We start from the raw sequence: 26,345 nt of genomic DNA, 5'->3' as shown, positions 1-26,345 counted from the left end.
AAAATTGAGTCAGGAAAGTGAGAAAAATTTCAGACTTGAAGGCTGAAATGCTCAAAAATATACAGAGGTAAGTGACATCATGTTTTTCTTGAGGGTAAGAAGTACCATGATTTATCATTTTGCTAAACTGAAATTGCTGTGAGGGAGATTTACTTATTTAGAAAACTCACTGACAGAAAAGTTTGGAAGATAGACATCGGGGAACTGGACAGGATGCACTACTGAGATTACATTAAGAGAAAAATCACATAATACACAGAGAAGAGCCAAATGTCTTGAAAGGGCTTTATTTAAATAAATTGCTGTCAGCATACGGATCTCACTATAGCTTCATCTATACTTCACTCATGAAAGACTTTATTTCTTTGATTAGTACTGCACAAAAGGAATATGCTTAGGCTCATTTTAATGCTTATGTGCATGTATGTGGCAGCAGCTGTCTAAAGAATAAACCAACTCCAACATTTCCTTCATCCTTGTAAATTCGGGTTGCTTGAGGACTCTGAAAAATCAGGGTCAGAATAGGCACTGCTAACATCTCCAAAACTCATAGCATGTCTCTGAATTGATCTTCTGGGACTGAGAACTAAATGGACACGAGCAAGAAACCTGAAGCCGTAATTACTTCAACCAAAGAGACATTATCTGGGACATCGTGATCTTGCCTGTCTGACTTCTGTCACTTTGACAAAATGACTTTGAGTCACTTTTGGTCTCTGGGGGAAATTATAAAAGCATAGAGAAAACTTAAGACCATCAAAAAAAAGAAAATATGAGGAAAGATGTCTCACATTGTTCTGAACACGAGCCTGAAACCCTTGTTTTTCTGAGCTGGAGAAGGCAGGTAGACCAAATGTCCCTGCTGAGACAATGTGTACATGGCACACCATATAAGTTTGAAGCAACTTTCCTCTTTTTTACCTTGGGCCTCCATAGGAATTGTGTTTATGTTATGGCTATCTAGGAAGTGCTGGGCTCTCAGTGGTACTTGTAAGGAAATTTGATTTCCTCCTAGGAAATCAGCCTGATGACACATCCCCTGGCTTGTTTAGCTAGTACCTTATGGACTTCAGGAGAAATATGACACCACACAGGTGCAGTGAAATTACTGAAAATGTTCAGGTGTTCAGTCTAATAACATTAAAATCAGATATATGGGCAATGCTCAACCACTGGAACATTATCTTTCCACAGCTATTAAGCACACAGTAGTAAAACCAACACTGGGCCCTTTAGCCTTAGTTGAAGTACAGTACTTGCTAGATGTAGTAGATGTAACAAATCACTTGCTAGATGGGCCTGGCAATGTGTTTTAAAGGCAATAGCACAAATCCAGCAACTGCATTTTAGAAATACTTCTAAGAAGTAAAATGAAGAAGTTTGCTTCTTGGAAGGCTAAATGATAAGCTTATTAATTATTTTTAATGAAGTACATTTTTAGGAATATGTATTAATTTTAAAGAATCTTGTCAGTCTTCTATTCAAATAATACTCAGGTAAAAAGAGTGAAAAGATGGCATCACTAAGACAGCCATATCTGTCCAATCATAATGTCCAAAAAAGAAAAACCTTATAAGATTCAATATTCAATCCTTTGTTTTTATAAGTTTATATACCACTTCTAGTTTTTGCTGTTGCTATTCTTGTCACCAGATCTGTCATGCTCAGTCCTGTACAAATAAAGATAAAAAAGTATGTCTATTGAAAACCTTATGATTCAATCCAGCTTTAAATATTTTCAGAAAATGAATATTTTTATAACACACTTAAAAGTTCAAAAACTAATTTCAACACTTATATTTGCTTTAAACCTTCATTTTAATTTTTTCCTTCATCTCTGCTTCCTTGAATGTCTACAAGACTTTCTCCCTGCATTTCTTGTGATTTTGATTTCTTTAAACTATTGATGCACAGTTTAAAAATAAACTTTAGTAACAGGAGTTCTTCAATGCTTCATTGAAGAACACAGGTCAGAGCTGGCTCAGCACAGGTAAAAGTGCAGGCTTCATTTCATGGAGAGGGAAGCAGTCTCAAAGATATTGCATTGCAGTCAAAGGAAAAATGTCTGAGTTCCCTACTGGACGCCTTACATCAAAGCTGCAGACTGTTTCAAATTACTTATTTTTACTGTTCACCTGTTACTAATGTGCACTTCCACATTAATTAATTTATTATATCCCAGTATATAAAAATTATTTACTAACTGAAAAGGAGCCTATATATCTTTTTTATTTACTCCAAAGTAACAGGAAAAAATAAGTCTCCAAGGGTTCTATAGACAGTGACAAATAGAAACAGGTGACTTTACTAGATTTCTTAAATTATTTTTATCCTATTCTCAGTACAGATTTCATAACAAATATATTTGTTCATATAATTCTGTTTGGGACCATTGATCTTCTGCATTTTTTCCATAGTATTTTTCCAGAAGCTACAGATAGTTTCCTTCTAAATGTCATCTATGAAATGGTAAAAAACCATATGGGCAAATTATTGTCCGTGTGTTTTGGTACAGACCCAGCAGCTCTATGAACTTACAGCTTTTGAATATTTGCCTTTCTGTAGAAAATTAAAGGTAAAAATCTTGCATTAAAAAGTAGTGGTTTTGAATTTACACTTCAAATGGGCAAGAGTTTGCCCATAAACTCCTAATAGATTCCACCCATGCAGATCAATAACAGGTTCCACCAATGCAGATCAATAATACTAGGAAAATTTTACTTAAAAAAACCTTTTTTTTTTTTGAGTCCTCTGTTTTTAAATACTCAGACTGGCAATATGCAAGCAGCTCTACTTATCTAGCCATAAGAGTGCACAAGAGTTATGTTAGAGAGATACAAAATAAAGTTGCAGCTTCTTGTTCAAGGACCCAGTGCATCACACCTGCCCAAATTGCCTGGATAATGCAACATTTTGCAGCTGGAAACAGCTGGTGAACATTGTACTGCAACCTGCCATTCTCAGCCCAGGAATGGCAAGATCACTTTGTTGTCATGTTGAAAAAGTAGAAAAAGACCAACATCTTCTTTTGAGAGCTGCAGGAAACTGAAAACCTAGATGAACATTGACATAACTGGACCCAGGTTCTGTCTCTTCCATGGCAGAAATTACACTGGTGATCCTTATCTATCTATCTATCTATCTATCTATCTATCTATCTATCTATCTATTTGTCCATCTCTCTCTATCTCTCTGTCTCTCTCTTTCTCTATCTGTCTCTCTCTCTGTTGGAAGCACAGACTACCTATACTGCAATTCTGCTAAAAGACTAAGCATGCAGTGGGGAAAGAGTCTCAGGCTACCATTTTCTCTTCCAAACATGTGGCTTGTTTGGCTACAAATGTTAGATTCAATTAACTTCTTTCATCTAGTAGGGCAGTTGAAGCAGTCATTGAAATACTTTTGAAATAGCTTCAATAAACCTAACAGTACATAGACATTGAAAACAGATTCTTAGTGTCTGTTTTCTTTTGTACATTTTTTTTATATTTTTACCAGAAAAAAGACTTTAAAAACCATTACTGGCTTCCATCCCTCTGAAGGAGCATGCAAAGACTGCATTGACATTCTTTTTCTTCCAGAAAAATACTGCATTTAACTGTTAATAGCTGCAGTCACAGTAGAAGGGTCATAAAACTTGAAATACTAAAATTACAATTTAATGAAAAACTAAGGAACAAATACTCATCAGGAATCAGTTTTAAAACCTACAAATTAAATTCTCTAAGGTTTTTTTTTTACTGAACAAACTAGAAATAGAAAGTAAATTTGAAATTATTCTTTATACCTAACAATGGAAAGGGCACAAAAAGCATTAGAAACCCTTAGAAAGATATAAGGTTTTGTATTTGAAGAAATACATTACTTAAAACCATATATTGCACTCTGTTTCTTGAATTTTTAAGTGCTCTGCAAAATTACATCCCAGCTGAATTTTCTACTACAGATTTTCTTTTCTTGGTTGTGTCATCTTCCTACTTAATCAGCTCTATTCCTTCTACCATCTTTTAGAATTCACTTTCTTTTCTCAAATGGGCTTTCACTAATTCCTTCCAAATACATAGCAAAACTTTGTGACTTGCACATGCTTTTTATTTCCCATCTCTGCCCTCTCTGTCCACCCACACAGACAATTTCTTTGTCCACTCTCTCACCATTTCAAATTACAGATACTGACGTGTTTTTCTCCAGCCCTGGAAATTTATCCAATAACCCCTTCCAGGATACTAGAGAAAAGTTAAGTTTCATAACATTTCTATTTGTTGTCACATCTTCCTCCACACATCAGTAAAAAGTTACACTCTCTTTTACACAGCTGTACATAATTCATCCTCATTTCCTAGTATCTCAGCACTTGTTCCTTATTTATCGTCTCTCATTCAAGACCGAAAGATCAACTCCTGATCATCAAGCCTGCCCCTCATCCACTTGATATATTTTTAGCAAGCACCTCATGTTTTGTTCTCATTGTCTTGAATGCTTGAAAACAGCTCTCCAGAAACATTCACAAAGATACCTTATTTTCTCTCCTCAAATCTCCTCTTAGCATTCATTCTCTGTTGTCAAGATGTCCCCAACACTATGCTGTACTTATCTCCTGTGGAACATCTCTTTGTTCTCCTGTGCTTCCCTCTCTGGACTCATATGTTACTTCATTATTTAGATTCTGTGTGCTTGGAACAGAAGTTTTATTTTTCTACTGTATTTCAACAGTGAAATCCTGCTCTGTCACTACATTTGCTGTGCATTCACATGGTAAACCACAACTATTGCAACTATCAGAATTAATGCTTGGGATTGATATTTAGGAAAATATTAAGAAAGGATAAAATTTAGAGCAGTCTTAAACAGATTAAGTTCAATAAAAGGTATTAATGATCAAAGATTATATCTAAGAAGCCTTTATTTTTGTCCCTGAGATTATCAAGGAGACAAAGAAAAAAAAGCCAGTGAACTCTCCATAATAAATATTCAACATCAAAGCTGGAGAAACCCTTTATTTGCTAACATGTACTGCAGAAAAAGAACACAATTATGATTTCCCTACAGGTCAAGCATATGCCAAAGTTTAGTTTTACAAGGTTTAATTAAGGCAAAATCTGATGCTGCAACTATTTCTGCCAAAGAAAGATAAATTGATTTAATGTACTCCAGTGCTTCAAAAGCTAACACCTTCTATTGTGCCAAGGCGCTCTTTGAAATAGGCATGGGATGAATTAGTGATGAATGTCTGTGTTTACAGTCATTTCAACCCACCCATGATCTCAGCAGATTGAAGACCCTAGTGGGACTATGACCATTACTCCTGAAGCATATAAACACAGTAACATCAAGAGGTATGAGGTATCCTTAACAAGGTAATTTTTGATGATTGTGATTGTGAGCAGCCCCTGCATTCCACAGTGCCCAGAGAAAAGGTAGCTGCTGTCCAATTACAGATGCACCTCTAAAGTAAAAAGTATCTTGAAAATTCCCATCTGCAATATAACTTTCCTTGATGCCCAAGATCTCAAGAACTACATGATAATTTACTACTATTCTATCAAGGAAGAATTGGCCCCCTTTGTTCTGCTGGGTCTCTCAAATTACCTATTGATATGTTTAATCGATATGTTTGGTTACTTTTAATATTTGTCATGTGTCTGAAAACAAACATTCTTTTTTGGAAGTTGAAGTCATTACTTTATCTTATAAATTTTCAAATGTGTGTTATTTAAAAAATTCCCAGAGAAATGAGCAGAAGGCACCGAATTTTCAAAAATGGTGATTTGATCCTGCCTTCAGGCTTGGCCATTGAATACACAAGTCATAATATTTCAATATGTTAATGAGACACAGCTATGTGTTTATATAAATGTGTATACATATCTATAGCAAATCTGGCTTTTCTGTTTGATTCTTACCCTAGAAAAATGCTCAGACAATGCTAAGAATGAGCCATCCTCCTTTACCATAGTAAAGGAAGGTGAATATAAATTTTCCGTTTATTCACAACCTGCATACTAAAAATGGTCAAAATGTGCAAAGTGGGGAAATAATATTAGAGACAAATTTCCATGAAGGAGCCAAAATCTAATACAAACAAAAGCCACTACACAATAGTCACTTAATAACATCTTGTTTCCTTATAGAGATTCCTGACTTGTGTCACTTCTTCCTAAAGGCAGAGAGCAGCCAGGAACCAGAAGAACAAGCTGGCTCAGGAAACAAGGAGCTGTTTCTCAAAAAGGACTTTTCTTTCAATGGGGGACAACATATTGGCCAAAGACCAGCTATAGTGAAATCTAGAAACCTGGAACCGAGTCATGCTTTAGAAAGGCAGGACTTTCAGATCCATTAGACTGGGAAATTAGTGGGAAATGGAAGAGAAAAAGGTCTTTAAATAATCCTTTCACACACTACCATACAACAGTCCCTGGAACACATATGCCAAGGCGCTCTTAAAGACAGCTGGTTCTAAACTCTTTTTGCTAAAATCTAAAATGCATGAATGTAAGTGAAGGAAAGATGGCACAATATATAAAGGCAGTAGTATGGCTGTGTAAGTTAATATCACCCAAGACTGCACTAGGCATCTTGATTCTCTCTTTGTATCCCCTTTGGTTTGAGCATATTATGTACGTGAGCATATATAAGCAGGCACATGTATAAATGTGTAGCAAGGAAAGAAAATGGATTTCCATGGATTGCTCTGTGCTTAGCATAATGTATATGAGCACAATTTTACAGGCGTAAGTTATTTAGAGGTAATGCAGAATTGTCAGGCTAAAACAAAATGCATTTTTTCTGAGATTTTCTGCCATTGTTGTGGGACTGAGAATGGGTTCAAGAACATTCATCAAATCTGAAACTCATTTTTTCTAATGAAGAAAGGAGGAATGTTGTATTTCTCTCAATGCGACCTACATGGATTTTGCAATAAAAAATTTCAGAAATTTACACTGTTTTAAGGATTTGTGGCAAAATGTATAATTCTAGAATATTATCTGATAAAACCAGAGCAGATTGTGCTGCAGTGTTTCTGGATACAACACAGCAGCTGAAGGGCATGACCCTTCCACAATTCAGCAATCCTTGACAGTTATTCACATGGAACAAAAAATGAAAAAGGAAAACTCTGCTTTATCCACATTGTTTGTCAGTCATATGCACCACAAAGAGGACTGCAAAAAAATTCCAAATTTCCTTCTTTAGTATGACCATAAATATAATTTTGGATAATTTTGACATTGCTGAGTTTCACTCAACAAAACATTTTTCCATTAAATAATAATTCAAGTAGAAAATATAATAAGGAATCTTACAATTTCTACTGTTTATTGCAGTCAACCCCAAACTTTAGTCTAAACTAATTTAAAAAATAATATGCTGCAGTTGTATGCATATTAATGAGTCAAGTTGGTGTGCTGCTTCATTTGGTATGCAGAACAAGTTCATTGAAGCTGAGAATGAAATTTGATTAAATATGAAAGCATGATGACTGAAAGCAAAAACAAACAAAAAAAAAAGAGCTGCAGAGAGCAGAGGCAATATGCAAGCAAAGGGAATAAAAAGGGAAGACAAGTAGGGTGCTGGTACAGGAAAAATAATAGTTCTATATAAACAGAAATATATTTTACCTGTCATCCTCTTTCCCTTCCTCAGCTTGGTCTTCTCGAGCTTTTTTATCATGCCCTGATTCTTTGATCTCCTCCTTATCACAGTTCTCTGTCACCTCTTGCCCTTCCCCTTTTTCATTAATTTCTTGCTCTTTGGCTTTTTCCTCCTCCTCCTCTTTTTCTTCCTCTTCAGGAAATACTTCATCTTGTTCATCCCCTTCCAGCCCTCCCTCTTTTTTCCCCTCTATATCCCTTGTCCTTCTGAAGTCAACAAAAATTGAAAAAAGCATGCAAAAAGAAAAAAGAAAAGAATAAATTAAAGTTAGGAGAAGAACATGCATGAAGAAAGGAAATACATAAGAAATGAAATGAGAACTAAAGGATAGAAGCAGCCATAATGTAAGTCATGCTTGCTAGGAGTTCAGCCTACACTAGAGAGCTTTGGAGCATTTTCTTAATCAGTCTCTATTCAAATAAAACTTGCATGGCAATACCTCACAGTTAGAAAGAAATGTGTGACAGAAACAATGCGCTCTTTGCAATGTTCATACGAGCAGATGCTTAAACTTGCAAATAATTTCTTTTAAGAGGACAATTTTCTGAGAATTTCTGCTGGTGATGGAGGTGGGTTACACTCTCCAGAAAAATTATCTTTCATTTGTGCACCAAATGAAACCCAAAACTCCTCTGAGTGCACATAGGGTGCAGGCAAAGAAAATTATGTGTTTTGGTCACAGATACACAATATACATTTTATTGAAGAGGAGCTCAATGATTGTACACCTACAGTTAAATTGGACTAGTGTAAGTATTAAATAAGTTGGATTGGTCTCTATAAGTATTAAATAATACATCTATAAAAGTTCAGTGTTCTATTTAAAAGAAAAATAAGATGCCTCTACTGGCACAAATTTTTGAGTTAAATTGTCTTTTCAGCCATATTATGCATATTTTACAAAATGGTTTTCAGAAAGCATGTCTAATGCTTGCTGACAGCATATGTTTGTTATTTCAGTGTATGTTAGATAATCCAAGACAACAAAACTTGGCTAAAAACAAATTCCATGAAGACTTCAAGAAGCATTAGGTAAAAAAGACATTTAAGCCAGTATTTTGCAGAATCCCTGCAAATGTCATTGTAGGCAAAATGCTAATGTCAAATTCAAATATCGATAAGTGTTCCATTACTAAAATTACACAGCTATGGCTTATGGATATTCTCATGTCAGTCAGAGAGAAAAGGAGAGAGATTCTACCAGGCTAAGCCTGGGAAAAAGTTCGAAAGGAATGTAAACCATTTATTATCTCTCCTTCTGTTCATATTGTTTATTGATATGTTCTGCCACTGTGTACTATTTCCTGAATAGTGCACAATGGTGTGAAAGGTTTTCACTATGAGACCAATCATATTTCACCTTAGCGATCCTGGTTATAAAAGAGGAACGCTACTTGTTATAAAGTTCTTTCTTGCCTTTTGATCTTGGAGTCATTTCTACGCCTGTCCTGCCTCAACAGCAACACTGGCTGACACTATAGCTCATCATGCTCACCTTATTTTCTTGTTTCCCCTGGGGCGCTCTGACTGCACAGACATGTAGCTCGTGCTGCTGAAACGGGAAGCGCTGCTGGTCCGGGACACGGCCGAGACGTCGCTGACATCGCTGTCCGAAGACTTGTTGGAAACGTTGTCTGAGCCTCGATGAGGATCCCGCCCTGACCGATACTGCAAGAGCAAAGGGACAAAGATATGGTGTTGTTGTGACATGCTACCACAGATCAGCTACGGACCTGGTCCCTCCTGCTATCTAAATTGCCCTTGTCACCACACTGCTGGAACTTTTAAAGGAAGCTTTTTCCTAATACAGAATAGAAGTTACATCTTGGTATCTATTAATTTTACTCTTCTTTGCTATCCTGGTCCTCAGTTTCAACTTGTACAAATTTTCCAGCATGTCCAAAAGTTCCACAAAGCTTAGAAAAGACATCTAAACCCTCAAAGAATATTCTTACCGCAACTGTTTTGACAGTGCAGAAAGGAAAGCAGAGAGACTAGTGACTTGCCTATGATTACTGAACTCATGAAAGATTAAACAGGAGACAGAATGTGCTGTTTTCTATCTATAAAGTACAAGTCTCTTTTGGGGCCTAGCCTGTTTACAAGAACTTCTAACTGACAAATGTTAATTTTTTTCCCCCAAGTAAATAGATGGATAAGATTATCAAATCAAAAGACAAAGTGATGTTGCAGCTGTGCAAACAATCCTGCATCTTGCTGAACTGCTGGGCTGGAGAGTCTGAAAGGATGGGACTGGACTAGAGGTGATTTGTAGGGAAAATGTATGTGTGCCTCAGAAACTAAAAGATTACAAAGGTATTTGAGCTGGTTAACAGTAATATCAAACATGGAACTGTCAGGTGACTGGTGATCAGCAGTAAACCCATACAACGTAGACAGTATCATGCAGCAGTATTCAGGTTCGATCTGAACAAAATACAATGGCTATTTGTTTTTGTTACACATTAGCACTAAATTAATGTTAAATCTGGGCCACTCTGTATAGCACTATATGCAAATATAGAAAATAGCAGAAATATAGTTTTTCTTCTCTTCATATACAGACATTTCTGTGTATACAGAAATCTGATGGGCTGATACTGGCAACCTTTTCAGGAAAATAGTACTTCAAGATGAATTGTCAATGATCACCATGTGGTTCTTTGGCATTAAGAGAGTGCAGAGCAGTACAGACGAAGAGCAGCACAGACAGGACTGAAAGAATAGGGAAAAGTAATCTACCTAACATATCAGTGGCTTGTTGAACTCTTAGGGATAGCAACATTGTACTCAGCCACATGTAGAAAATAAATCACAATGTAAAACGGCAGACCTGTGCAGTACTGCAGAAGAGAAGGGTGTCCAGGTTTAGCTGTTAAATTGGTCCTTTTTTTATAGTTTTAGAAGAACTGTCTTTCATTAACTACACAGATCATTTGTTCCTGTTTTCTTGCAAGGAATGTTACAATGGGTAATATTCTGAAAGACTATGCAGTATCTAAATAGGATTTCATATATATCTGAATAGGATTTCAAAATAACATTTCGGTGCCTTTCCTCGGAAATTTTTTTTTATGTTTAGAAACAGTAATTTTGCTCATATTAAGAAAGGGAAATGAACAAGACAAAAATGCTCATGCAAGTTAGACTGTACATCTGCTGCAGACAGTGACCAATCATAGCCATAACTCCACACTTACAAAATGGTTGCACATTTATGCCAATCTTTATTATTCTTCCTGATCTGTACTAATTTACCATATTTGTGTTCATCAAGAACCACTCAAGGTCCTCCCAGCCTTTAAAAGTGAAAGTGAACTTAACCACCCATAAACTCAGAGTACCTCTGTAATTATAACACTCAAAAGTTTTAATATTTACTGACTGGTTCTATTGATGACATTAATGTTTTTGCTTGATGAAGAAGACAGTGTATATTATTACTTATATATTCAATTGGGAATGTAAAAGCAATGATTAAACAGCTGTCCTGACCATCAGAGATAATGGAACATTATACCAGAATAAAAGGGGTATCCTTTTAAAAGAACAACTACTTAGCCCTTTAGAGAAATAAAAAAATAATTATGCCTAGAGAAAATGTGCATGCATTGAGTCCTATCCCCCACCTGACCTTCCCTAGGATGATTGTTCATTTAAGACAAAGTTATGAATGTGGTTTCTGCTGATTTAGCCTAAAGCTGCTGAGACTGGAAAGTAAAGACTGGTGCACTGGGCTACCATCGCACACTATGGAAAGGCAATGCAGAGCTGCCCTCAGGCCTGCAGCACCATCTGAGCCCTGGGCAGGTGTCACTGCTGTGCCAAACCCTCTGCTGCCATGGCCACACTGCCACTGGCTCCCACCAAGGCAAGGGACAGCCAAGACACGAATGCCTGTTGGAGCAGGGGTCCTGCTGCCCATGGTGCTGGGCACACCGCTGGCATGGCAGAGCTGGCATGGCTCTGCTTTGGGGAACACAGCATCAGTCACTGATGGAAAGTTAATCCTACTGCATTTGGGGGACAGATAATCAGGTGTGGTGACTCAGAATAACAGGACCTGCAGATCCCACACTGAGCTTGACCAACAGTCCATGGAAATGAGCCCTTCTAAATCAAACATGAAGTGGCAAACAGAATCAATATTGCACAAGTTATTCTAGAGTCATTCTGCAGTACACAAAGTGTCAAAAACATGTGGTTTTGCTTTTATGTTTCATTTCCATACCTAAAGAATGTAAGTTTTTAGACTACTACATAGCAATGTGGTGTATATAACAAATAAGACATTTCCATAAATAAAAAAAACCCTTATTGGGTTGGTTTGTTTTTTTTTTTTTAGCCAATGCAATAGTAATAATCTAGTGATATAGACTGAAAACTGAGAAATATTTTGGCAAGAAAAGCAACTTAAAAGTAACTAATTTTAGAAATATAATGTGGAAAATGTCATCAAATCATTACCTTGTCTCATTTTTCTTAGTTGTACATTATCAAATGCTTTTTATTGAGACAGATATTGCTGAAATATTATTTGACTGTTACAGCTTCAGGATGTTTTAAGATCAAAACTGGGAAAGTAAATTGATCCTTTCATTAAATCGGAATGTCTAAATATGCAGTATTTTTTAAAGGTTTTCTTTTTACCTTGTCTGAATTACAGTCTCTTGTACCTTGTCTGAGTTACAGTTACCTGCTCTAATATATACAAAAAAGCTGCATACCTGCATTTAGGAAATGTAAATTAAATGTAAATGAAATTAAATTGTCTTTCTTGCTGGACAAACTTCAGATACCTCATATTCACTCATTGACTGCTTCTAATTACCCTTTATTCTGCTACTGAGGTGTACTTTTAACCTTATATCTGACTTATTTTTTTTTAGGAAACTGATTACAGTAGCGTATTGCATGTTGGCATTTCCATTACTCCAGCACAGACCAAAGGAACAATATTGCTTGTCTGAGAGAAGCCCTGCTGCCACTTTAGTTTCAAATTTGTTTCTTAAATTGTAGTTCTATACAGGGCAGCTTTTGAAGTGATCCTTTGCTGACTGCCTCAAAAGTAAAATCGCACTTCCACTGTGCAAATAGTGATTTTTTCAGAAGCATTCAGTCCTCACGTCATATACTCCAACTGCAAAATGCAACCATTTTTTCAGTTTTGTGCTACTACTTTTTCAGCTTTTGTGTGGTTAAAGTTGTCCCAAGGCATCACATCTTCATTTATTTCACATCCAAAATTCTTTCTTCCTCCAAATGTCACATGTTTTTTTTCCTAAATGTCATCCACTGTATGACAAGATCAACTATTGGACTGAAAAAGTAATTTTTAACCAAGTGCTATCCCCCCCATTATATCTGAAAAACAGGTACCATTTCCCATCCCTCTCCAGTGCTGTCCCTGTGTATTGTGTTGTAGGATTTGCACCACCTGACTGCACATTGACAGGGAACTGCAGCCCCCATGGCTGCATCAGCATGGTCACTGCTTTCAGTCATCAGCTCCAGCACCTACCCTGTGTGCTCCAATACCTCTCAGCAGAAAACACGAGTGCAAGGACAGTAGTGAGCATCACACCACCCCTGGCTTGAGCTATTAGGTCAGGGTGTGCTGAAATGGACCTGCACACTATAAAGATTTCTCTCAGATTCTTTTTTTTCTTTTTAAACACCAGCCACGACAGTAGGAAAATTAACACCTGACTTTCCCCATGCTGGAAATACAGGCCTCCTTTGTTGCAGTATGGTTAATTTTCATTTCCACCCCAATAAAAACATATGTAATACAGGCAACATCCTGGACTTTGCAACCCATTAAGAAGTCAAGCCAGCCTCTTCAAGCTGCTTCAAAAATGGGAAGTCTGCTGAAAACAGAGGGAATGACTAAAAGTTGCTTTTGAAATTTTAATAGTAAGATGGTTGTCCTATTTTGCAGTGTTGAAGAATGAGAATAATTTCATTATTACAGATTCTATCAACAAGTATTCCAAAGTTTCTAAAATCATTTTTATCTGTGTTAGCAGAATAATCAGCTGGAGAACCTAACAAAAGGACCTAGCACCTAACAAAAGTTAGGTTTTAGTATCTATGCCTTTTAACTTCAAGAGATTACTTTAGGGACAAATTTGTAATGATTAAAGATGAGAAACAAAAACCTACTCTGCTTCCTAATATAACAACCTCTGCAAACATTTTGACCTCTTTTTGAACCACCAGTAAATGGCTGAAGGAACACATAGACATGCAACTCATCTGACACTGATACACTGATGCTCTTATTTCTGCAAAGAAACTGGTTTAGAACTTCAAGTTCAAAGAGAGTTCTAAAGTGTTTCATGTTGCTTTACTCTATTGTTACCAGTCTTCCATCTTGGACTATACAGTCATGCAGTTGTCCAGGCAATTTGCATTGTCAGTAATTTCTAAACATCTTTCTATTTTATTATCTTTTCTTTTTTATAGTCTACTCATCAGGTTTTATTTGCTAGCATTTACATAGGGACATACAAATCTGGTAAATGTTTTCAGTGATCAAAGTTTTGAGAAGTTGTTTCCGACAATTGTCTATTGTGCTACTACCAGAAGGTTAAAGAACCATGCTGGACTATTTCAATAGTTCTTTGGCTCACTAACAAAAGCTCTCAAGCAGCCAGAGCACAGCAATTTGAAACATTCTGTACCTCTTGGTGTGAATTCACAACCTCTAAAGGCATTGCAAATTTTAGTTATTACCACATATGACTTGAATGAATGTTATTGGATTGTTTGATTCTTTCTAAAACTTTTGTTAATGGCTGCCTAATGAAGTCTGCCATTAAAAATAAAGCCAAATACTTACTAACAATTACAACAATAATATTAGACTTATATAAAGCAAAAAATTCAGATGTTTTTACAAAATACCACATACAAATGAGTACATACGTTTAGCTTGCATACACAAAAACTCAAGATGAAGGCTATGATTAATCTGCCCTTTTATGTAATTTATCCATAGCCAGCTCAATAATCTGTGTTTATGTTTGCCACTCCTGTCAAAATTGATAAAGACAATTGAGGTCCAGCCAGCCAGATCTGCCTTTGCCAGTTCTGCTTTAGCTATCACATGGCACACAGCAGTCCCTCAGGAGATTAATTCTTGCACTGCTCTTGTATTAGATGTTAGGTGTATAATGAGATCCACATTTGCCTTGGGCTTCTCAATATGGAGCTGCAGTCTACCTTAGACTCATTCTTGGCTTCTAATCCTATCTTCTGTTTTGTAGTCCTGGATCCTATCCTATCTTCTTTTTTATTTTTAATTCTTGGATCCTTTTTTATTTAATTTATTTATTTTATTTTTATTTAATTCTTATTATTTTTATTTAATTCTTGGATACTTTTTTAACCCCATAATTTTCTTCTAATGAGTCACATTGGCATTGTACCAATTGTTCTCCCTTCACCCAGTTCTTGCTTTGTATTCATCACCCTTTGATCTCCTGAGCCTGGTCCTGTGCACCTCTGCTGGAATTCTTGCCTTGCACTAACAGAAAGGAGAGAGCTATGGTGGTGCTACTTCTGAGCAGTATAGTGCCTGGACCAGTAAATCTAGATGGATGTACAGTGATTCTCTATATATTCATCCATCATTCCCATTCCTTATGCAATATTTTTTTCCTCAATATTCAAAACATTCCAATTGACTTTTACCTTGAATAAAAAGGAACTGACTGTAATCTGGCTTTCAATACCATCCAAATTTCCAATAAATTTAGGCCCCAATTAAAACATCAATAAAAAGGAACATTCATATTTCTATTGAATATGTGGGAAAAAAAACTCTCTTCAAAAGTTTTCACATCCTTCCCTTTGTAGTGTGGTGTCATTTATCAATTTCACTAGCCAGTACTCACATATTCAGTCTTACAAAGGAGTTCCTAAAACCTGATTTCACTATGGAACTAAGCAGTGCTGCAAATAGCATCCTACTGCTAAATTGGGGAAAGAAAATAACAATGAAAAAGATCAAGTCAGCAGTGGGCCTTTGCAGGAAAGAACGGCAGCCTCAGTTGTACTGACTTAAGCACAAGTAGAACAAGAGGAGAGATTATTCCCCTCTATTCAGCAGTCACTAGCCTATATCTAGAATATTGTAAGCAGTTTTGAGACCCAAAGTGAAACACTGACACCAGTAAACTAGATTAAGTTTATTGGAAAGCCACCAAGCTAGCTAGGGGGAGCTGGGCTTGTTCTAACTGGAGCGGTGATGGCTATGGGAGTACCTAACAGCAGTTTATCAGATCATACAGGGGAGAATGTCAAAAAGATAGAGCCAAGCAGCTCTGACTGGTACAAGAAGGTACATTTTTATCATAGGCACAGTGAAGTAATGGATCAAGTTACCCAGAGAAGCTGTGCAGTTTTGATCCTTGAATACTTTCAAGACCTGACCAGCTAAAGCCCTGAGGAAGCTGTACTGATGTCACACTGACCTTGCCTTGGACTCCTGCTAAGGGTTGGGCTAGACATCTTTTGAGGTCCTTTCCAACACAAATTACTCAGGCTGATCCAGGAGTTGAAGTTGAAACTTAAGGGCAGAAGCAATACAGAAGTCACCAATGTATCAGTGCCTAGGGACAACCAGAAATCTAGAGGGAAGTAGTCCAGAGGCAAGCCAAATCAAAAGACAAAAAATCCTCTGCTTCACATATGTTCACATATGGTGTAATTTTTTTAAAGAACTTTCAAAGTGCAAAATGCTATATAAATACAGGAGAGCACTAGAAAAATATTCTGGCATTACTTCAAGAGAACTTACAGACCCTGTAAATATTTGGTAAAGTAGGAAGCAGTAAGGCAGTTCTTATGTATTTGTGTCTTTAAGTGAGCTTGAAAATTAGCTTGTCAACAAATTTGTCTTCCTACAAAAGAATATGTTCCTGCAGTAATCTTCAAACAGTGACTTTTTCTCTCATGGGTTTTTCCATACAACATGACTTTTAGAATATCAAGGCAAATTCTAATTTCAACTGCACTAATACCTGTTCTGAAATCAAGCTGTTATTAATGCAGAATTAATTCACAAAGATACTTTTATGTAGTCTACGGAGCTAAATGTTATTATTTATTCTTACTTTAAGTCAGGACCAAATTTTAAAACTTCTGAAAGGAGAGAGAACTGCAGACTTTCTGCTGGAATATATAAAGTTACTACATTATTCCAGACTGTTCAAAATCACAAAGACACTGTTTAAAATCCCATCTCTTCTTTGAAAAACACAGCACGTGAAATACTGCTGTTTAAGACAAAGAAAATATATAAAAAAAAAAATAATAAAGAGAGGAATAATTATAAACATTACACAAAAAATTCTTAAAGGCAATCTAGGATGTGTTACATATTGGAGTGAAATTATAGAGTTTATGATGGCTGAGCAGGTGCCTCCTAATGTCTTATCAAAAGCTACCTTAAAATAATTACACATAGAGAGAGCTCCTAATCAAATCATAAACATAATTGAAACATGGGACATGACACCACAGCAATACCATGGACCCCTTTGGTGGCATGCCTCATCCACTAGATAACCAGACATCATCTTTTAAAGTGAAGGTAAGTGCTTTCTATTATTTATCAGGATAATTGTAATGTTTAGGAGGAATTATGACAGCTGGAATAATAAAGTTGACAGATTAATTGAGGCAAAAGAGAGACCCAGGTACAGCACATGTCTAGGGTGAAACAGCTGTCATTGACTATATAAACTGCAAGGAATAGAAAATCTTATGTGCCCTGTGGATGAACTTCATCTTGTTACAAGAGCTGATACCTTGTATCAAGTTATAAGTGAACCACAGAATGCATTTCTCTAACCAGAATATTCCCAAAAGTTTTGAAAAAATGCCAAGATCTTGAAGAAATATGAGTCTACCTAATACAAAGGTGAACAAATAAGAGCTTCAAAAGAAGTACCTTGTAATCATAATTAAGAGTAGAAGGATATCCAATTCCCCCTTTTCCAATGTGAAAGGAATTCAGGAAAGTATACAAAATGGAAAATAAAACAAAGCTCTTCCAATGATTTCTTTGAAACATTCACTATCCAATTTCTCTTTCATATTGCTGATCTCCACCAGAATTTTAACTGTTATTTAAAACAGGGCAAAGTCAGTCACCAAGTTTCACTTAAAAGAAATGGGTCCACAGTCTGGCTACGTGATGGTGGGTAATAAACTCTAAGGTACATCGTCTTACACTTCCCAGAATCTTTTTGATTACAACACATTAACTATTCTGTCTTATACAGAAGGAAGAAAATTTATTTAAAATAGACACCAGCAATCTTATTACAATCCACAGCACCATGTCAAGACTCCTGAAGATGCATCATCACAAACACAGTTCACTGTAAAAAGTCTGGGCTGTTCAAGTCAGGGCAATTGCAAAACACAGCTATCCAGGGACTTCCCAATTTACTGTGCAGTTACATTTAACAGCATCTCCAGTACTTTAACTCCTGGTGAACTTCAGAGGGTTTGTAGGACAGCCTGGTGAGCCTTCACTTGCTTAATGGGTCCAGTTTGAGGGATAACTCTGCTTTTTCTGCTCCTTATTGGTCTTTTAACACTAGTACATCCTACTCACACCAGATATAATTAACTAAAGCATGCTTCCTATATTTGTTTCCATTCCTCAAGTGGTTCACATGCCATTTCTCCACCACTGCACTCAAAATCTTTTGCATTTCATATAGTCCCGGAATCCAGTCAACAGCTTATTTTTTAAAGAGAGCAATGAGGCAGAATTTCTGTTTAAAAAAAAAAACAACTCTTTTGTCTATGGTTGTTCTACCTAATTTGGGCTTCTCTGAGATGTTACTTTGTAAATGCAAGCTAGGACATAAAATCATATGTATTTTTAATATATTAACCTGGATTTTAAACTTTATTTCCATAATTTGATTTCAATCCTTTGGTCTCACAAAAACAAGTACAAATAAAATAAAAAGATGGCAATGCAATCATATTTTCTTATCACAGAATTTCAATTTCATTACACTTTATTTCAAACCAAAAGCCTATTAACTATTTCAGTATATCTGATGGCTTGAGAACAGAAATACAAACTTTCCCCTTAATCCTACCTTCATTATATAACATTTAATATGCCTTTCACCAAATTTGTCCTGGGACACAGCACCTTCAAAAGAATTCATGCTAAAGAGAACAGCTGGATTGACACATGGCCATCTGCTGAGTGCTTATTCCTGTAAGCAGAAGTGCCTAAGGCCACAATTGTTCAAGAACGGGATATAAATATATCTTTATGCATCTATGATTTCACTTTCCAAGTCCTTAAATCCACAGATATCAGAGAATAGGCTGCAAAATCAAGCATGATTTGAGGGGACATCACATAATCTTTTTTCTTAATGTTGTGTTTTCACTGATTATTAGGATACATCTTGGAAACTCCCTGCACAATAAGAAAATATAAATTCAGCTGATAACTTTTCTGAAAACTTTCTGCTGATTCATGTCAAGCTAAAGGAGGAACAAATCTGCAAGATAGATATAATCTTTTCCCTATCAGTCCATAAACAAGGTAAACTGCTTAGAAAACATTATTTTCCCTAAAACATATTTCCTCAGCAGGAGGAAATATTGTTTTATTGTTTTATTGCAACTAGCGAAAAAAAAAAGGCAGCAAGGAGATCCTGAGCAAGAAAACTGCTCCTACAGATCAGAAAAACTGAGCCCTCTTTTTCTCTCAGTCATTGTCCTTGAGGGAGTACTTAGAAAACATTTACTACTTATGTCTCCCATATCTCATTTTAAATATTATGATTTACATTTGCTTGCTTGTAAGGTTAATTTGAGTTCACATATATTGTTATTTACAATTTCATCTTCACCACAGAAACCACTTAACCAGTAGGGCAATAATACGTAGCATTTGCAGAAAAGAAACAATTAAAAATATCAGTTGAAACAGCATGAGGAATTAAGTTCATTTCACAAGACAAGTACTTAGATTGGAGCTACTCTGAGATCAAAACTTCTGTAAACATTTCTGAAGACCTTTAATGTCTATGAATTCTTAGAATAACTTCAGATCTTAAAGTTATTTTCATTTTACAAATGTTTCCTCAGCATAGCATTAGCATAATATTTCCCAAATTCATGTGACTAGCTTAGATGACGAAAACATTTTAAAATGCCTCCTAAATATCCACCCAATCTGCTTCTTTACAATTCTTGAAACTGAGACTCAGGCTATTAGCCAGAAGTGAATTAAAGTTATTGTCCCTCACTTACAGAATATTATGTCAACAGTGCTTTGAATTTTTTTAATAGAAAATCAGATGCTAATTAAAGTTCAAATATTATTAATTAGCTAGTAGTTTTGGATTAAACTGTAGAACTATACAAACCATCAGATGTTTTTTACATGATGGTACATGTCACTCAAGAGAGCAGAAATAGAATTATGCATCTTGATTCTCTGAAATTAATGTATCCAAGATGCTCTATATGATGTGACAAATATAACATCCTTCAAGGATTTTACATAGTTTGAAGAAAAAAAATAAATCAGAATAATTTTACTATGAAACAAAAGAACAACAGAATAAGCAGAATCTTAGGCAAAATTGTGTTATTTCCTGCTATTATTCACTGACTCCAGAGTGTCAGTGAAATGTCTGGTAAAACAATGATTTCCATCTGCAGAAGAAGGATAATACTCTTCCTAGTAAATTATTAAAGAAAATATTCTGTTTCCTAGAACTAAACAATACTAGTTCTTGTAAGCAAACCCTTTAGTTCCTAGAAAGAACAGTAAAAATTACCACAGGTTAGAAAGGACACAAAGGTAATTTCATGTCTTAGTAACATTCTCACTGTGAGTGTTGTGGAAGGCACTGAGGCTTTACAAAACCCTCCCTGTGCTGAGACTCCAAAGTCCTGACCCCACTTTGATTAGCTCCATTGTGCAGAGCCACCTTTTTCAAAATAATGGTTGTGTGCTGCATCTCTCTAAATCTTTCATATGAAGTATTTGCAGTACAGATGCTTGAAGCCACAGTTATATTAATGAAAAATAACTAAGAGTTTAGGTATTTAAGGTACTTAACAAAATAAGAATCAAAAATCCCAGAGAAATCTGATAGACACATATAGCATTCTTTCCCGTGTAACAGCTGGCAAAAATTCCTCAAAACCACAAACTTATTGTTTAGAAAAGATGATAAGACTATTAAATTTTCATTGATGATTTTGGGGTTGTTATCAAAGAAAATCAACCTATTTAATAAAGAGGAGCACTCCTAGATGTGAATAAAACATCCACACCATTAAAACATTATGATGGCCAGTTTTACAATTGATAACAGTAAACTCTGGGCAAATCCTTCCTCTGAGGTGTGCTCAGCAGGAGCATCTCTCCAGGGGCTGTCCCAGGAGCACCTCCTGGAGCTGGGCAGGGCAGGAAGGGTGAGAGGTGAGGGGGCAGCCAGCATTCCTGCCTGCAAATCTGACACTGCTCTGTCCCTTCTGAGCCACCCTCTGTGAAGCAGACAAAGGTCCTGCTTCTTCAGCTTGGAGAAGAGAAGGCTCCAGGAACACCTTAGAGAAGCCTTCAATAAAAAAGGCTAGAGAAGGATTTTTTCTACAAAAGCCTGTAGTGATTGAATGAGGGCTAATGGCTTTAAACTGAAAGAACAGATAAGATATTAGGAAGAAATTCTTTACTGTGAGGGTGGTGAGGCACTGGAACAGGTTGCCCAGATAAATTGTGGATGCCCCACACGTGGAAGTGATAAAGACACAGTTGGGTGGAGCTTTCAGCAGCCTGGTCTAGTAGAAGGTGTCCCTGCCTAAAGCCAGGGGACAGGAAGCAGATGATCTTTAAGGTCCTTTCCAAGTCAGACCATTCTATAATTCTATGGTTCATTTTGAATTCTACACATTTAAGTAGGCTCCATGAAAGCCCTGCACTGAGATTTCAGGTCTGACCTTTCTAAGTGTGTGCCACACTTTCCTCAATTTTTCAAGGTCATCAGTCTAGCAGATTGATCTGTGTCCATCATGGAGCCTCTGCTCTAGACTTGTATTTCAAAGGTCAATAATGACGTTTTTGTACATATTTGCATGGCGCAGAATTAAGTAGCACAAACTAGTGTAACACGTTATCATAGATGATTATTCTAATTTCTTAGAGTTTCCTGATTGTTGCAGAAATTCAATTAACTTCATATGTTCTCTAATTTTGAATGTCACACATCAGCACCCAGATATTTAGTACATATTTACCAGTTAATCTTTTCTGCTTTTTTCTGTAGATTTTATCATCTATTATCAGCATAGCATCTGTTTCAGAACAACTTAAATAATTAATTCAAGCACAGTCACAGTATTTTGCACACTAATTGCCACTTAGTTCAATAGCATCTTGGAACTTTACAGCTTAAATTCAGATAAAAACTGTACACAGAAATAATTAAGTTTACTACAAAAAGACAGCAGCTCTGAACCAAAAGACTAACAGTTTAGCAATTCACTTGTCTATAAAAAAGCTATTCAGAAAGGAAAATATATCCTATTATAAAAAGGATAGAAGGTTTTAAGATAGATTGCAGTGATTGCTCTGGATGGAAGTTGATCAAAACATCACACAAATGAATTTAAAATGTGATTATTAAGGGAATGGTTACAATGCTCAATTGAACCCAGCTTTCACAGAAAGCTTTTTATATAAATTTTGCTGTGTATCTGTATATATATATATATATATATATATATATATATATATGTGTGTGTGTGTGTGTGTGTGTGTGTGTGTGTGTGTATGTGCTCACTAAAACATTTTTTTTTCTTGAAAATACTTGCTCTTTGCAAATGAATATTTAACTCATCACTATAAAACACAAGACTGTGTTACAGTTAGAATTTGTGCTTTTTTAATGGAAACCCAATTCTCTGCAATCAAAAAGCACTTTTTTCCCCTAGTAGACTCCAATAACTAATGAAAATTCAGAGCCAAAATAGAATGAGGGTTTTATTTTTTTACTTTCTGGGTAATTTTTTTCTCTTTGAAGTTCACTGTAAAATTATAAGGTACTTCAATAACATTCTATAATGTATTTAACCTCTTCTTTCTAAACATGATTATCAATAGAATCTTACAAAAAATCTAAGAAGTGACACCAGAAAGTACCTGTCAACAGGTAAAGACAGCCAGCATCAATTTCCTTTCAGATATTTAAATTTCAGCCACAATCTTCATATGTTAATGCAGTATTTTTGTTAACCACAGTATTGCATTTAAAAATACCCTAAATTTCTGACAGAGACATGGATACTCAAGATTAAAAAAAATAAATTAAAACATTATCAAAGCCAAAATAAAGTAAAGGAGTGCTTGAATTTAACGAAAAAGAAAAATGACAGCAACAGAATTATTTTCCAAGAGTTTTCACATCTTTGACTGAAGAAGAAAATACTAGAAATGGCAATCCATATCTGTATTCAAAGTCACTAAATGAATTCTAACACATCAGCAAAATACAGCTTGATGAAAATAGAAATTAAAGAAGAGATATTTTCTATATTATCATGTATATAGAGTTCAATTCTAGAATTCTGAATTTATTTCATCTTGATATATTTTTAAGTCTTATAATTGAGCTTTAAATCCTCTCACTTATAGGAACCAGAACTTCCATTTCAGCAATTTATTAAAAAAAATATTAAAAATACAATTAAATACTTGATTGAAAATATAAATGCTACCAGCACTATGGCCTAGAGTGACTCTCTTCCACTGACCAGCAAAATTCATTACATATCACACACACACGAGTGATGGGTTAGATGACCTGAGCACTCACAGGCTGTTGGCAGTGACAGGACCTGTCCTTCCAGACCAGCTCGTGGAGCTACCAAGTTTCTGACCCAAAGTACAATACTCATTAGTCCATTGGAAAGCACAAAAGTCATGGCAATAAGTAAAGTTAAAGGCAATAAGTAAAGTGTTTCCTCACCTGGGAAGTTCTGTTGGTCTAATTGGTGTTTGGTTTATTTTCCAAAGGCAAGAGCTTATTGGTGCGGAGGTGGGCAGTGGGAAGATGCAGGGAAATGCACAGTGCTATTCCCCTTTGTAAGCCTACCAAATTCTGCTGGTAAGGGCCTTATCTGTATGGGCATTCTACAGAAATTTACTGCACTGAATATTCATGTGTGGTCTTATCCATGTTAGTCTTTGCTTTCTTAATTATTTTAAAGAACAGCTCCATTTGAATTCTTTTTTATCCAGATATTTAAATTTTAAAATTTAAACTGGTATATTAAAAAGAAGTATATACAAAACAATTTATGAACTGTTTTGAGGGCATATGGATATCTAAAGAGCTTCCATTTTGTATTTAGTATTTTTGATATTTCTTATTGCATCTTTAACAGCATCAGTTGTAAGAAACAATTTTAGATCAAAGAGGTATATTCATAATTATTATAAATTACTAAATTATTACTGGGAATCTCATGATATGCAGCCAAATATCAAAGTTCCCAACATCCCTTTAATTGAATGTTTGTTTAACTCCCTTCTCCGCAAGGATTTCAAGAAGCAAGGTGGCAAGTGCTTCTGCTAGCACTCTTTGCTGCCCTATGTACTGCTCTGCTTTGATTTTAAAGGAGGAGAAAAAGGGATTCCCAAAACACTATTACGTGAAATCTTTCAATCCACAACAAAGGTCAAAGGATTCCACACGTAGCTGTACCCATGGCACAACTACTTACTGCAGGTTTCAGAGGGATAAGGCAACTCTTGGCAGCACTTTAGCACTTTACAAGACCTTACAATTAAGATCTGCTTCTGAGGCATTCAAAGTCAGCCTCTTCCACCTCCAGATCTTACCTTTTTCACATTTCTCTCACACAGAAATCCCCTAAGGTTGTACTTGATTCACTGCTGAATCAAAGTGTCTCATTCTAAAGAACTGCAGCTGTTCTGTGTCTGCACGCTGCATCTACGCTACTCAAAAAGCTAAACAGGTGCTTGACTCTTCTTTTCCACAGTTTAATTTGTCTTGGTCTTGTTATCAGGCTAGAAGATCACAAATTAGCATGATAGTATGCTTTATAGTACTATTCTCTTACACCAAATACAGAGAATTTTGCTTGTATCTAAAACTTGAATTATGGTTCTTCATTATCAAGAAATGCTTTACATACATCTGATGATGCAGAAAGTTACAGTCTTATAATCAGTATGAATCATTAAAGGTAGAGTTAGGAAATCCTCTTTGATGTTCTGTATTATTCTGTATTTGATGGAGTCTTTTCTACATTTGGCTAACAAACTTGTTCAGCAAAAAATCAGTTTTGATCTGCTCTTTTACCTCTTTTATCCCAACTTTTTCCTTGTTGCTCTAACATAGTCTATTGCTAATTACTACATTACTGACTATTACTAACTGCTATATTATGTAACTAGATTTTCTGCCTTTTTGTAGGTCATTATTTTTTTTCCTAATAAACAAAATAAAATCTCAAGATAGTTAGAGGTTTAAATGTGCATCAGCTAGTTGTCAGTCTCTGTTTTACCTTTGTTCCTAAAGAAAGCCATAATTTTTCATTGCTGCAACTCCTTTACATCAGTGGCCAGATTTCTCTGTAGTGGCTAACATTAACCCGAGTTAATGGAATTCTCTCTTGATGCCACACTGATTGCAAACATTTCTAGGGTTCTTTATACCACAAGTATCTTCTCTCTTTTTTTTCTCAGTAATAACAAAGCTTTTTAACTCTCCTCAGCTGATCCACTGTGCATGTTCTAGTCATGGGGCAATGAGAGAAGAATGACAGGATTTCTCCCACCCTGCATCCTCAATTTGTCAGTGGGAATTCCTGTATCTGAGCACTGGTGGGAGTGGCCAGGGGAAGATGCTGCTCACCAAAGACAGCACTACCAATTTGTGTGCCAGAATAATGAGAGTAAGAAAGCAGGAAGCAAGGAAGAGAGGTTCAGAGAGGTTTGATGAGGTAGTTTGGGAAGTGACTCCAAAAGCCAGTTCTACAAAATGTGAACTGTGTGAGTTCAGCATGTGGCTTGCTTAGCTCCCATTTTGGCCCTTCCCTCTTCACAGTACATCTTGCTTAACAATTTAGAGCTGGGAAGCATAGCTCTTATGCAAAACAATAAACTAGTCACAGAAAGATTCTTGAGGGAAATTAGACAAATCAGGCTGGTGTTGCAGAGGCACAGTATGGTGAATGGCTCGTTTTGCCTCTTGTGGAACACTCTTCTGCTACTGAGCATTTTTTCTTTATTTCCATAATTCAGGTTTTCCAGTATGTCAGCATCTACCAGCACTGCAATTCAGACTTTAGTATATATATCCTATTTAGTACAAGTTTACTAGTACCCAATAAGCAGAAATAAATAGTTGTTCCAATACCAGAAATTAATTTACCTAATCTTTAGCACCTACAATGTTTTTCTCTCATCTGCTTAGCTGGAAATATTTATATGAAAGTTAATATATTTCTTAGTTTCCATATGTCTGCCCTGAAACCACACTCTGGCAGCTTCTGAAGGAAGTTATTAAAGGAAATGTCTTTTGCACCCTACTAAACTAATGTGTACAGCATATTATGGAAGCAGAATAATTATTGTTCCAAAAATAATGAGGCATGTTTAA

The 26,345-nt window shown here is 35.9% G+C and overlaps 1 protein-coding gene across 34 annotated transcripts in view; it reads right to left on the bottom strand.

Annotated features, from left to right (window-relative positions):
• Positions 1-26,345, bottom strand: part of RIMS2 (regulating synaptic membrane exocytosis 2) — a 447,424-nt gene that overhangs the window by 59,942 nt on the left and 361,137 nt on the right. For 29 of the 34 annotated variants that reach the window (XM_085573910.1, XM_085573913.1, XM_021546502.4 and 26 more), the window contains one exon: positions 9,149-9,321. The exons of 4 other annotated variants lie outside the window; for them this stretch is intronic. In XM_085573910.1, the coding sequence (XP_085430036.1) occupies positions 9,149-9,321 (173 nt within the window). Of the gene's footprint in view, positions 1-7,619; positions 7,860-9,148; positions 9,322-26,345 lie in introns of all 34 variants that reach the window. One more of the 34 variants, XM_085573927.1, reaches the window with a different exon arrangement.

The sequence above is a fragment of the Lonchura striata genome, chromosome 2 (genome assembly GCF_050655825.1).
Source record: "Lonchura striata isolate lonStrDom1 chromosome 2, ASM5065582v1, whole genome shotgun sequence".
NCBI classification, from domain to species: Eukaryota; Metazoa; Chordata; class Aves; order Passeriformes; family Estrildidae; genus Lonchura; species Lonchura striata.
This window is presented reverse-complemented; position numbering and strand designations above follow the sequence as displayed.